The sequence below is a fragment of the Camelus bactrianus genome, chromosome 15, assembly GCF_048773025.1.
Source record: "Camelus bactrianus isolate YW-2024 breed Bactrian camel chromosome 15, ASM4877302v1, whole genome shotgun sequence".
In the NCBI taxonomy this organism is placed as follows: domain Eukaryota; kingdom Metazoa; phylum Chordata; class Mammalia; order Artiodactyla; family Camelidae; genus Camelus; species Camelus bactrianus.
In genome coordinates, this window is record NC_133553.1 from 26,605,026 (window position 1) to 26,618,169 (window position 13,144).

A 13,144-nucleotide genomic window follows, 5' to 3' on the forward strand; every position below is an offset into this window, starting at 1 on the left:
ACTATTACTTGTACCAAGAGAAAAAAAAAAAAAAAGATTAAAGCAAGAACAAGAATTAAAATGTTGTAAAGTTCCTTAATCACATCATCAACAGTTTTCCCGCTAACTTAGTTATTTATCTGCAACTTGAATCAAGAACTCCTTTGCAGAAACATGAGCTCCAAGCGAAATGTTCTGAGCTCCTGTATGTAGGCAAACTGGAAAACAACAAAGAATAAAACCTTAACTCTAACAGGAGGCACTGAGTACTCACTGTCCCTGCACGTTACATATTCTCATTTAATCCTCACGATTTTAAAAGGTGGGAAACTAAGGCTTAAAAGATTAAACTGCTGTCCTAACAGGGAAAAACTAAAGGGTTTGGAACCTGGGCAATGTAGTTCCAGAGCCTAAACTCTGAACCATAACCCTCGGAAGCCCAAGAAAATTTGGTTCTTAATGTAACCAATTTCTTTCTTAAATTATCAAATACAATACAGGATTATTTAAGTTCCTGGTAAATACTTAGAAAAAAAAGGTTATGACTAGAATATTACACAAGTATCTACAGGATGTGGAGGTAAGAAAGTTAAATATTCCACCTAATTTTGAGCTCCCTATAGGACCCAGCCTGTGGTTGTTAGGTTCTTAGTATCAAGTACCCTTAGATCTGAGGTTCTGTGGGCAGGCAGGATATTATTCCTACTTTACAGATAGATAACTTAGAGGCCTAGAGGGTTACTACACAGCCTACACGCCTCTGCCCAGCCTAGGCCTGACTCCCCTTCCCTCTGCAGGGCCCTTCCAGAGGCACACTGCTGCCTCTGCCAAGTGAGCACCATTACTTCTCACCTGTGTCCAGAGATGAATTTACTGAGTCTGCAGCATTCAAATTCCATCAGATGCTACTCTGGTCCTTTCAAGTTAAGCGGGGCAAAGTACAGTGAATACTGTTCCCTGAGCGGTTTCTCTGCCTTCCCCCACTCGCCCACCTCCTTCAAACCAGAGACACCACTGTCAGTAGGGCAGATACTACCAGGTCACCTTAGGAAACTGCTTTTCTGAAGTTGATAAGCAATGGTGGGAGGATATGATACTTCCTTTTTAGGATCTTCAATTTCATTACTCTAAGTGGGGGAGGTCAACAATTCCAGAAGGGCTGTTTTCAGTTTGGAATAGAACCAAACAATGATCAAATTAAAATGGAGGCTAAACAATGTGTGTGATAAAAATCCCCTTTCCTATTTAGCTTTATGTAGATCTCCATTTTGGATTCTATCAAATTATCTTACAGATTAAAAAAAAATACAGGTATAGAAGGGACAGGAAATGGAAATAGCATTAGCACTGGTTGAGAATTAGGTTCAAGGTTATCTTTATATATATATATATATTCTCAATTCTTAAAACCAATGAGGATTTAATAGTTCCATGTCTTTAAAGATGAAGGCACTGAGGCTGAGATGAGTTAACACATCCAAATTCACAAGGTTTCTAAACAAAGAGGTTAACTTTAAATCCATGCCTGAACTCAAACTATACTTTTGGATAACAGTCTCCTTAAGTGCATGTGGAAAGTAAACAAACACCTGTGGGTGTTTCAATATGTGATTTAATTTAATCCTCAAAAACAACTCTGAAGAAGCATCATTGCATCAGTAAGGAAACAGGCTTAAAGTTTCATCATATGAGGTGTGTAATCACTCTATGTAATTAGACAGATCATGACTATTAAAAAGATAAGATAAACACCATCAGCATAATCAGTGGCCCCAGACTAGCATCCATGTGATAGACATTTTTGTTTTCCTTAAATCAGAGAAAACTTGAATGATCAATGTAAATTGTAATTGAGGTACAGAGGGGTATTTTATCTAGAGAAAAACACGAGACGAGGTTTATTTCATACAATGTTATTCACACATTTTTCATTTCCTAATTTATACATAATATACAAAGAAGTGAAGATAACATTATTTCATATGAACCAATAAGAGCCAGGACTTAGACAAACTGGTCCAGAAACAATCCATATCAAAAGGAGACACCCAAGAGTAAAGCCCAAGTGGCTCCGCCTAATTGTTTCTTTATTCTTAAATGTTATTTTCAGATTTTACCAAAACTCCACGCCAACATACTAAAAGGTGGAATCAGAGAGATGGGCACCAAAAATGGCAGACCATAAAGTTTCTAGAACAAACATTCTTCTAGAACAGGCCCCAAAGCATTGAGAAGATTGGGTTGTCAACATTGGGATACATGGGAAGATCAGAACCCCAAGACGATGGTTCCGTTTCCCAAGGTGCTGATCTCTAGGACTTCCTAATTTGCAGAAATAACTGCCTGTGTGAACAGACAACAGGGATAAAGGAAAACCCGGAATTCAACTGTGCAAATCCAGGAAAGTCACTACCAATCTCCAAGAAGGACAACTTTGATCCTGAAACCATGAGCTGATACTGGGAACAAAAGTTCAACACAGGGCTAAGACACTCTGAGGCTGGTGACACAAAGTGGGAAAGCGTGAAAGGGAGCAGCTCTGTATGGAGAGAAAAAAGCACTGTCACTGTGACTGGGACATGCTGATGAACCAGCGTGACTATGAGAAGGGATAGTGACAAGTGGTTGAATTTAATGGCCTCAACATGGAATGTTGGGTTAGAAAACTAGAATAACTCAACATCAAACATGAAAAACTATGCCTGGCACCCCAAACTTCATGCCGTTATTTTTAGGTTCATGATATGAACAGCTAAGTGAAAAAAACCTTTATATTCAATATTGTGCTCAGAAGATTGCTTTTCTTCTGCAGACTTCTAATAAAAATTCCCTTACATGTTCAATTGAGAGAGACAGCATGGTTCATTAGTTTTCAGCACTAAACATAAGTGGGTCAACATAAATGTTTTATACAAAATACTGACTTCAACAAAATACAAAGCACTTTCTTTATCTTTCAGAAACTGAATATACAAAGCAAGTTTTTTTCCAAAATATTTTCATAGGCAAAGGATTAAAAACGATTTTAATTATACACATATGGTCACAATTTTGCCTTAAAAAGATTGTTGGGAAATGTACATAAGGCCGCTTGTAAATGTACATCATGTTACTGTTATGTCTTATGTCCAGAGAAAAAAATGTTATCATACAGATTTGCTATTACTTGGGAGTAGGCTATTCAAAAATACAGTACTCTTCTGTACAAAGAAAAAAGTTACATCACATTTAATAAGATGGAAAAAGCATTGGCCTCCATGGTAACCAAATATCTCAGTCCAATACTTTCTATTATGCACAATACCCTGACTTCTTGAAAGTGATCCAAATCCTAGCATGTCCATATTAACAGAGTCAACAACTATGTTATAAAACAAAATTTTTCACAATAATAAAAAGAAAGCTGGTTCATACTTCTGAAACCATATAAAGATAAAAAATTTTTTAAAAAATCACTCTCAATTTGGAGAAATAAATTTACATTATACAACACTTTATGCCAGGTCAGAGGGCAGGGACATAAATGTACACTAAAATGCAAATGTTTCCCAAAGAGATAAAACAAATTTCATTTACAGCATGAAGGTTTACAAATGTACACCTGTACAACCAAAGAAAGCATCACTACTAAATTAGCAAAGCTTTTATAATAAACATTGAAACAGATTTGCTTTCAAAGTGTAAACTTACATCTATCACTACACACACAATGCATATATTTATAGGAAGCAAAAAAAGCTATCTGAATATGTAATCATGCTTAAATGTTGAGCTATCAAATTCACTTTTCAGTGGCCCCCTTTCACCTCTATCTGGTTCCTACTTACTGAATCTACTATGAAAAAGCAAAATAAAGCTCAACACTTCCTCAACACGTCCTTGTAATTCTATAAGCAAAAACAATACACAAATCTCCACTCTTTCTCACCACAAACCAAACCGAAAAGTTAAAATAGGACTTAACTTTTCGTTTAGTGCACTTAACTGGATGGAAGTGTCACCATGATTCTGTTTTTTCGACCTCTTACAACAATTACATGTGTAGATATATACAATAATTCTGTACATTGCCAGAGACGTTTTAGGGCAGTATTTGTATTAAAACCACATCCAATGTAAGTAATGTTAAGTTCTTTTCATCTCAAATCATTTGTCTTACTTGTCGAGTTTTTATTTGCATGATAATTTGTGAATTACCAAAATACAACTTAACTTTCTTTTTAAAATATTAATAATATTTATGCAGTTGATTGTTAATCTGTTATAAAAGGCTTCACACAAAGGACAAAAAAAAAATAAGGACTATATTTCTATGTACATCTCTATAAACCTGTTGTGCTATGGGGTCCGTAGACCTACCAGACTGCAAGCCAGTTTATTAAAAGAATACTGTACTTTTTCCTTTAAAAACTATTTTTGTGACTTTACAAGGTAAAAATTTACAAAATATGTGACAGCATTTTTTGATACAGTTACATCATATACAGGCATTCTGTGCTTTGCCAGCAATCCAATCTGATAGGTCTCCACTCAGGGTTGAATATAATTTATAACTCACCACCCCCACCCCCCAAATATACACAAGAACCTTAAAAAATTTACAAATGGATGAATAAAGTCAATAAATAGTTTTGCTTTAAAAAAAATTTGAAGATTCATAGCTGAGTTGTGTTTTGATAATTCACAAAAGAAACGTTCTTCTCACATGGCTACATCATCTTCTCTTCTTTTTCCTTTACAGCATTCCATTTGGTGGTCCTCCAATAGGCCCTAGATCTGGGCTATTTTTCAAATAATATTTTTCCAACTTGGCCAATATATGCTTTCCATATGTGTATTTGCGCAAAGTAGTAATGTGAGGTCGAATCTGAAAAACAAACAACCTGCTTAGAAAATCTAAGTTTAATTTTAGTTTCTGATTTCTTAAAAAAGTGCCTCGAAATCTGGGCGATTTAGGAGAATAATTGGAATTTTAAAATTCAAGTCCAAAGAAAGTTGTTTGCATAAGCAGTTCTGATCCACTCAATCTCTCCAAACTTCTACTCTCAAATTTGTTCAATGAATAAACAAACCACCACTTCTATAAGCTATTACACATGCAAATAGCAGAGGGACTCTAAACATAGGAGAGAAGTATCACCAGTGAGCATTCTTATAAAGTTTAGGAGGGCAGGATTCTATAACTCTGGACAAAAACTCAATACAAAATGGAGCAAAAGACATGAACAAGCAACCAGATGTGTGACAGCTAATATATTTAAGATGTTCAATATTTTACTAAAAGTTTTAAAAATGCAAATGAGAAGAATCATATCATTATCTTTCCATCCAGACTGGCAAAGATTTTATAAATAATAATAACTGGTATTGATGAGATAATGGTGAAACAGGCACTCTTCTAAAATACTGGATAGATAGATGTGCAAACCTGTATAAGATTTTTTGAAAGTAACTTGGCAGAATCTATTTAAATGTAACACGTTCACATACTTTGTGCCAGCAATTCCACATCTAGGGATTTATCCTACAAAACAATTATGCAAAGATACTCATATAAAGCACTGCTTATAATAGTTATTAAAAATAAATAATCCAAATGTCATAAATAATACTGGTTAAGTAAATAATGTAGTTGTTAAAAATAACACTGAAAAAATGTCATATATATTTTTAAGCAGAAATATTAAATTTTGAACAACACAGAAAATAAGGAGGCCAAAAATTCTTTTGTGATCTTGAAATTATCCTCTTCTCTATATGAAGAGAGGTCTACAGAGGTTATGTACTTAGTCCCCCGTTTCTTAAATGAATAAATTTAGAGAAATATTAAGAATGAGAAACAAAAAGATTAAGAGTAAAGATTTCTTCCAGTGTTCTTTTTAAAATATGGAACGCTTTACGAATTTGCATGTCATCCTTGCACAGGGCTATGCTAATCTCTGTATCGTTCCAATTTTAGTATATGTGCTGCCGAAGCGAGCACCCAGTGTTCTTTTTAACAGTAAATTTTCCTATGGAAATTAATCATTTCTTAATCAATAGATTCTAGGAGGCTAGAGAGAGAAAACAGCTAAACTGATTTAAAGAAAAAAAAAAACCCAATCAAGTCAACATAAATTTTCTCTTTATTAGGTTAGTCAGAAAATCTAATTAGATTTTAAAATCAATGTTCAACCAATGTAACAATGTATTATGGCAAATCAAATATACCTAAATAATATAGTGAAGGGAAAAACAATGCTAAAGGTAGGTAAACAGATGAGATACTAATGTGACTTTACTGAGTACATTACCTTAAGAATTTAATAAAAGGGTATACTGTATCTATATATCTGCCAAAGGTTTTCCACTGATTTTAGACTTTTTTCTCCAGTTGTAACATATATGAGGAAATTAAAGCCTAGGGAAGTTAAGCAGCCTAAAGTCACACAAATTGAATCATTAATTTTAACTACTATAAACTGTATTACCTTGTGCATGATTATCTTTCTCTGAGCAGGTTCAGCCATGTCGATCATCTTCTGAACTACATAATTGGCATACTGGTCCTTCATCATGGTGTATAAGGCACTGTGAGGACCATCATTCTGGCAGCAAACTTCATCAATCAATAAAGCTCTCTCAGCACGGGAGGCATGAGTAACACACTTTTCTACTACATTGCTAAAAAATTGAAGTACATACATAAAAATATTTTTTGTTATTTTTTACAGCAAAATTTCCTTGGCTTTTAAAAGAACTTGATCAATGAGTAAGACAGAAGAGTCAAAATAGCATTCTCTTTAAAAATTACTTTGAAAACAGAAATTAGTATCATGGAAGAACTCATATTGGACATCTACAAGTTTAATTATAGGCCTCTTAAAATTATAATTAAAACTAAACTATAATTCAAAAGGGGAAACTAAGTCACTAATAAGGCCTGAGGTTTTCATGAACATGAAATAAGTAAATTACATTTGCATTTACTCACAGATCTTGGGGACAAATAATTTTCCAAATACAGATTTCAAAATTTATGTGGGCAAACCAGTTTGTCATGTAGATTCTTTAAGAACAAAAGCAAAATTTTATATGTACTTTCTGCCTTTACTAAAAAAGAAAAAGACCAATTATATTCCAGTGCTGTATTGTATTCATTTCTGTGCTAATAAAAGCCAGACATTTAAAAGAACTGACCCTTGGAATTAGAAAATAATGCAATACCTGGCAAATTTGTGTTGACTCAGGGCTAGGACCTTTCCTCTGATTTCAGAAACAATTTTGCTCTTGTCTTCAGGTCGACCGTGTTCCAATACATGCTGAATAACATAATTGCCATACTGATCCTAAGTGTAGATATTTAAAAATTATTTTCCTTAAGTCATTCCTTAAGAATAATAATTCTTTAAGATGTTAATCATTTTTCTAAAAATCCAACAGTAGAGTCAGGAGAATATAACAGGCTTTTGTTTCACTGTGTTTCTATAGTGTGTTAATAATAAACTGTATTTCCTTGAAAAAAACAGAACCATTTTCAAAAATATATAAACATTTAAAAATATTAGGGAGTTTATACCTGTACCAACTGCTCTGTATGTTGGTGAAGTTCTTCTAAGATAGGTAAGGTCTGTTCTGCAGTGCAATGCTCTAGGATGCGCTGGATTACTCTACAGCCATAAGGATGTGTTGAAAGTACAAACACCTTAAAACAATTAGAAGAAATAAATTTCCATTCTGTGACATTTCTGGAATATTCTAAGAAGCAGACAGGTTTTTGATAACATATTGAATTAATTTAAAATAGAAGTAGAAGGATGAAGAATTCACATTTAATATGACAACCATCATGTTGGAAAGACTGGGAAGTATTCAATTTAGAAGCTAACAGATATTTGATCAAAAGGAACCTAATCAGAACGTGAGGGCATGTAATAATGGGAAGGAATGGACTGCGGGGTAGTACATGATGTAATCAGAAGCTATTAATTATTATGTAGTAGTTATTAATTGATATTTACTTTCTGTCTTTTATTATACAGTCTTGAGTCTTCCCTCTTCTCCCTCTCCCAGAAGTTTGGAAAACACCGTTGAGTTTACAATTCTAATAGTGGTTATCTTTTCTTCTTAAAAGTAATATAATTAAACTCATATTTTTACATCTTTTCAGCTGCAAAAAATGAAGCTATCTATTGACTCACTCTACGAAAACAACAGATATTTAATGCACATTATTTTGTCTCCTATTTTTGCATAAGACTATTAATTATCTTGTGACTTATGAATTTTAATAAGAAGACAAAAACCAGTCTTACTTGTCCTTTGAAAGCATCAATGATGAACTGGAGAGACTGTGGCTGAACACATTCAATACATTTTTGTACAACATGGTTTCCATTCTGATCTTTCACACATTTGAGTACATGACCATCTAGCTCCTTTACCATTTCACTCTGCAAAGAAGAAGACATTTAAACTACCTCACCAAACAACATAAAAGAAAAATCCTCAGATGGGAATGAAAGTATACCCAAAATTTTGTTTGCAATTTTTTATATATCAAAGTTTAAAATTCGCACCCCACCTCTCAATGTAATAAGCAGAAACCACTGAAGGTGAGAATTATTAAAACATTTTACATGCTTATAATGTAAAGGATACCTGCTGAAATATAACCTAGTGATGCTCAATTTGCCATATTTAAACTACTATCTTCATTGTGTACATCTTCCAGGAATCTTTCACAGCTGACAACTAATACAATGATTTCAGAATTCTACATTTTTTCTCTACTTAGCATATTCCTCCCCTCAAATAATCATTTTGGACGGCTGCCTGAATTTATCAAGTGTACGAAAAAGAGTAAGGAATTGAGCACTTATGGACTATGTGATAATATCTCAGTTTTAAGGAGAAATTATTGTTGAGCATTTTTACTTCTTCTTTTTAATAATCTTATGACAAAGTAAAGCTATATTGAATCAAGTTCTTTATCATCTGATAACCTTCTTCAGGGAGATTCTCAGGAGATTTTGCTCACTTGATGGGCAAAAATCACCTCTTTCAATTTATATTTGATAACTAATAAGGTTAAACTTATTTACAGTAAGGTTTATATACTAACTGCATTTTCTTTTAACTAACAATCTTAGTATTTTATTCTCATAAATTTGTAAGACTTCATTAAATAAATATTTTAGTCTTTAGGGAAAAATATAGGTAACCACACAATAATGTGTGCCTTATCAATGCAATAGGAAATAGAAGAAATGGAGTACACACAGTGTAAAGTCTCTTACAATCTCTTAAAATCTTAAAATCTCTCTCACTCAAAGAACCCACAACTATATTCTGACATAACTGTAGAGGAATCCTTTATGTCAAGATATTGTACAGATGTTTAGTTATAAACTAAATATGGACTAAATTACAAAATCAAATGTACTTAAGAGTCTAAACAGAGAATGTAATACTGTTATCCATGAACTGGTTCATCTAAAACTTACTCCCAATGCTTTATATTTTCAAATATTAAAGACATTTAAAATATCTTTAAAGTGTTTACACCGGTTTGAGACTTCAGAGCAGAGAAGTTCTAAGCATCTATATAATCAAATTGTTGATCTTTCTCCACTGTGACATATCTTCAATTACTCTAAAACCCAGAGGAATAATGCAATTTTCTCACAGATGTCCACTGCTGTGATTAATGCATACACATACACACATAAATATCCATCCATCCATATACATTGTTTTTAATTCTGGAATTTATTTTATTGAATGTATATAGGGTGAGAGTCAAAACCATTCTCTTTCCAAATTTACTAATTACCAACACATTTTAAGAAATAATTATTTTCTTTACTGTTATTATATTTCATTGTAATACATAAACCAGTTATATACAAAATAGTATCTATTTGGGGTTAAGAATTTCATTTTGAGAGACTTTTTATCTCATACATGAACCATACTAACTAATCAGTGATACTTCACAGTTCATTATAAAAAAATCTAGTGGATTAGCATTTATCCTCATGCCCTACTCTCCTTAATATTCTTCTCTATTCAAAATACTTAAAAAAATCTATTTTGATCATTTACAAGAATACTCTCATCATAACTGGAATTGCATTAATCCTTTTAAAATTTAAAATATTTAGAACTTTCCATCCAGGAACATGGTCTATTTCCCATTTAATTTATATGTACTCTCTTTCCTCTTAGAATTGTAAATCTTGTTAAGAGGATTTTTAGGCTACTTTACCTGTTGACTGAAAATTTTAAAACTTTATATACATTTTTAAGTGACACACAGGAATACAATTCATTTTTAAAATTTCATTCTCAGAACAGAACTGTAAGTACAATCAAAATAAACACTGGAAATAGTAAAGTATATTCCTGATACTACAGAAAATCAAGTAAGTAAAAGTGACAGCAGAAACACTCACCATCGAGTACTACTCTGCTTGACACACAGTAGGTACTCAAATATTTTCATGTAAAGATAAAAAGTTGAAGAAAATGAATAGAGGACAGATCAAAGATCTGGTGTATAACTTTCAATTAACAATATACGGTTTAAGACACCTAAAAAAAATTTCAGTCTAACTGTGGAAGCATTTAACATTTTACTCCAAGATTATTACTGTAAGATAAAGTAATAATTCAAAAACTGAATAAAATAATACAAAAATTTTGTCTTAACTTACAATTACCTGCTGGTCAGATGAAATAGACTCAAGTGCTTTCTGAATCACTCGGCAACCATACATCTGCAACGCTAAGGGCAGAACATGACCACGAATGCGAGTAGCCAGGGCTAATTTTTGATCCAAACTCCCAAACTGACAGAAAAAAAATTAATAAAAAGTGACCATAACATTACTTTGTTAAACCTGAATAACCCACTGTTTGCAGTCTACTGAATCTATTTTTAAAATACCACATCTGGCAAGCATGTAGGAAGGAGGCATTTAGGTAAAAGCTGATTAAGACAGACGACCCAGAGATGCTTGAAATAACTGCATTACTTTTTTGGGGGTAAGTCATTCTACCTACTATTTCCTATTTGCTAATATATTAACCACTTGTTACTCTTCTAAAGTAAACATCTTCATTTCAAACAACCCCCCCTTCATCTTTGATACAATGAATTTCTGAGCCATACATTCAGACCAGATAATTCTCAGCTATGCACTGATTGTGGAATAAACCTTCGTTAAGTCAAGCTACAAAACAGATGTTTAGCTATAAACAATTGGCTAAATTATAAAACAAATGACACCTAAACAAATCCAAATGACTGTACTACTATTCATTAATTGCTTCACATAAGATGTACCTCCAAAGTTTTATATTTTCAAATATATTTCAAATATTAATCAGGATTAACATTAAACTTCTCATTTAAAGAAGGCCCATATATTAAAAAATATAATAAAATATGTCATTTTAATCATGTCAATTAACCATTTTTTTTCAGTGACACTCACTATATTCACATGATGTGCAATTATCACCACAATCTGATTCCAAATCTTTTCCACTGTCCCAAAGAGAAACACTATATGCATTAAGCAATAACTAACTCCCTATTCCTTCTCTTACCCTAACCAGTCTACTGTAAGCCCTAGTCTACTTATGTCCCTATGAATTTGCCTATTCTAGACATTTCATATAAATGGAACTCTATAATGTTCATCCTTTTGTATCTGGCTTATTTCACTTCGCTTCATCTATGTGCAGCATGCATCAAAGCTTCATTCTTTCTTATGGCTGAACAATATCTATTTTACGTATATACCACATTTTGTTTATCCATTCATCTATTGAGTATTTGGGTGGTTTCCCCCTTTTGGCTATTGTGAATAACGCTGAAACAAACATAATGTATAAGTCCTTGTCTTCAATCTTTTTGGGTACATACCTAGAGTGGAACTGTTAGATTATACAGTAATTTTGTTTAGTTTTTTGAGGAACTACCAAACGTTTTCCACAGTGGTTGCATTTTACACTCCCACCAACAATGTACAAGGGTTCCAATTTCTCCAACCCTCCATCTTTATTTTCTATTTTAAAAATTATAGCCATCCTAATAGATGTAAAGTAGAATCTCATTGTGGTTTTGATTTGCATTCCCTAATGACTGAGGGTGTTGACCTTTCTGTGTGCTTACTGCACATTTGGATATCTTGTATGGAGAAATGTCTACTTGAGTCCTTTGTCCATTTTTTCTTTGACATTTTGTTGTTGAGTTTTAGGAGTTCTTCATATATTCTGGATATAAAAATCTTTTATCAGATATATAATCTGTAAATATTTTCTTCCAAGCTCATACATTTTTATACAAAAATTACTCACTCAAGTTTCATAGCTTTTTCTAAGCAATTAAGCATATAGTTGAATGAATATACAAACATGTCCGTGTGCTTACCTCAAAAAACTTCTGTATAACATAGTTGCCAAAAACATCCGTCATTAATTGATAGGCTGCTTGTAGAATTTCATTAAATACCATCTGTCGCTCAGCTGGAGTAGCTCTCTCTAACTTCTGCTGTATAAATCTATGTGGGAAAAATTGTAATGCCATGACAATATATTCAAAACAAGCTCCTGCAAAATCTGTATCTGACTTGAGTATTAGACACCTTTACATATAGACACACAGATAAAATCATTTCCAGAAATAGTACTAACACATTTTATACTATAAACAGCCAATTTAAAATAAAAAGAACAAAAGTTATGAAGTATTTCTTTGTTAACACCTTAATTTAAAATAACTCCTAGTTAGACTGGCAAAAAAATCTGGATATAAAGACGGCTTAACCCTTTTTAAGTTAGTTCTGGTTGCACTAACTTAAAAAAACCTACAAAGATATTACTGGTTATTTATTTTCCTAATTACATTATTATTAAGTATATATTTTTAGAACATAAAAGAAATCCTTAGAAATAAAATTCATCAAACACAACTTAATTCTTAGCTATGCTAGTCACTGTAAATGATAAAAAGTTTCATTTGCTACCCTTAAGGAACTTGCAACTATAGGGAGATAAAATTTGTACATAGCTATCTAATAAAAAACTATTAAAAAAAAATTTTAAATTTACCTTAAAACTATAAAAAGGCACCTCAAATTTAATAAATGTGTTAGAATTTTACTATTTTCCTTTC

The 13,144-nt window shown here is 32.5% G+C and overlaps 1 protein-coding gene and 1 non-coding gene across 12 annotated transcripts in view; both read right to left on the reverse strand.

Annotated features, from left to right (window-relative positions):
• Positions 1-1,573: 1,573 nt before the first annotated feature.
• Positions 1,574-13,144, reverse strand: part of PUM2 (pumilio RNA binding family member 2) — an 83,727-nt gene continuing 72,156 nt past the window's right edge. For 7 of the 11 annotated variants that reach the window (XM_074341706.1, XM_074341713.1, XM_074341707.1 and 4 more), the window contains 7 exons: positions 12,401-12,530; positions 10,677-10,811; positions 8,274-8,411; positions 7,538-7,663; positions 7,186-7,307; positions 6,450-6,642; positions 1,574-4,846 (listed from right to left, as the gene is read on the reverse strand). In XM_074341706.1, the coding sequence (XP_074197807.1) occupies positions 4,715-4,846; positions 6,450-6,642; positions 7,186-7,307; positions 7,538-7,663; positions 8,274-8,411; positions 10,677-10,811; positions 12,401-12,530 (976 nt within the window). In that variant the 3' untranslated portion in view covers positions 1,574-4,714. The remainder of the gene's footprint in view (positions 4,847-6,449; positions 6,643-7,185; positions 7,308-7,537; positions 7,664-8,273; positions 8,412-10,676; positions 10,812-12,400; positions 12,531-13,144) is intronic. The other 4 variants (XM_074341715.1, XM_074341709.1, XM_074341714.1 and 1 more) reach the window with 1 other exon arrangement.
• Positions 5,860-5,962, reverse strand: LOC123614641 (U6 spliceosomal RNA). The gene has a single exon (XR_006722087.1). It is a non-coding gene; the product is annotated as a U6 spliceosomal RNA (small nuclear RNA).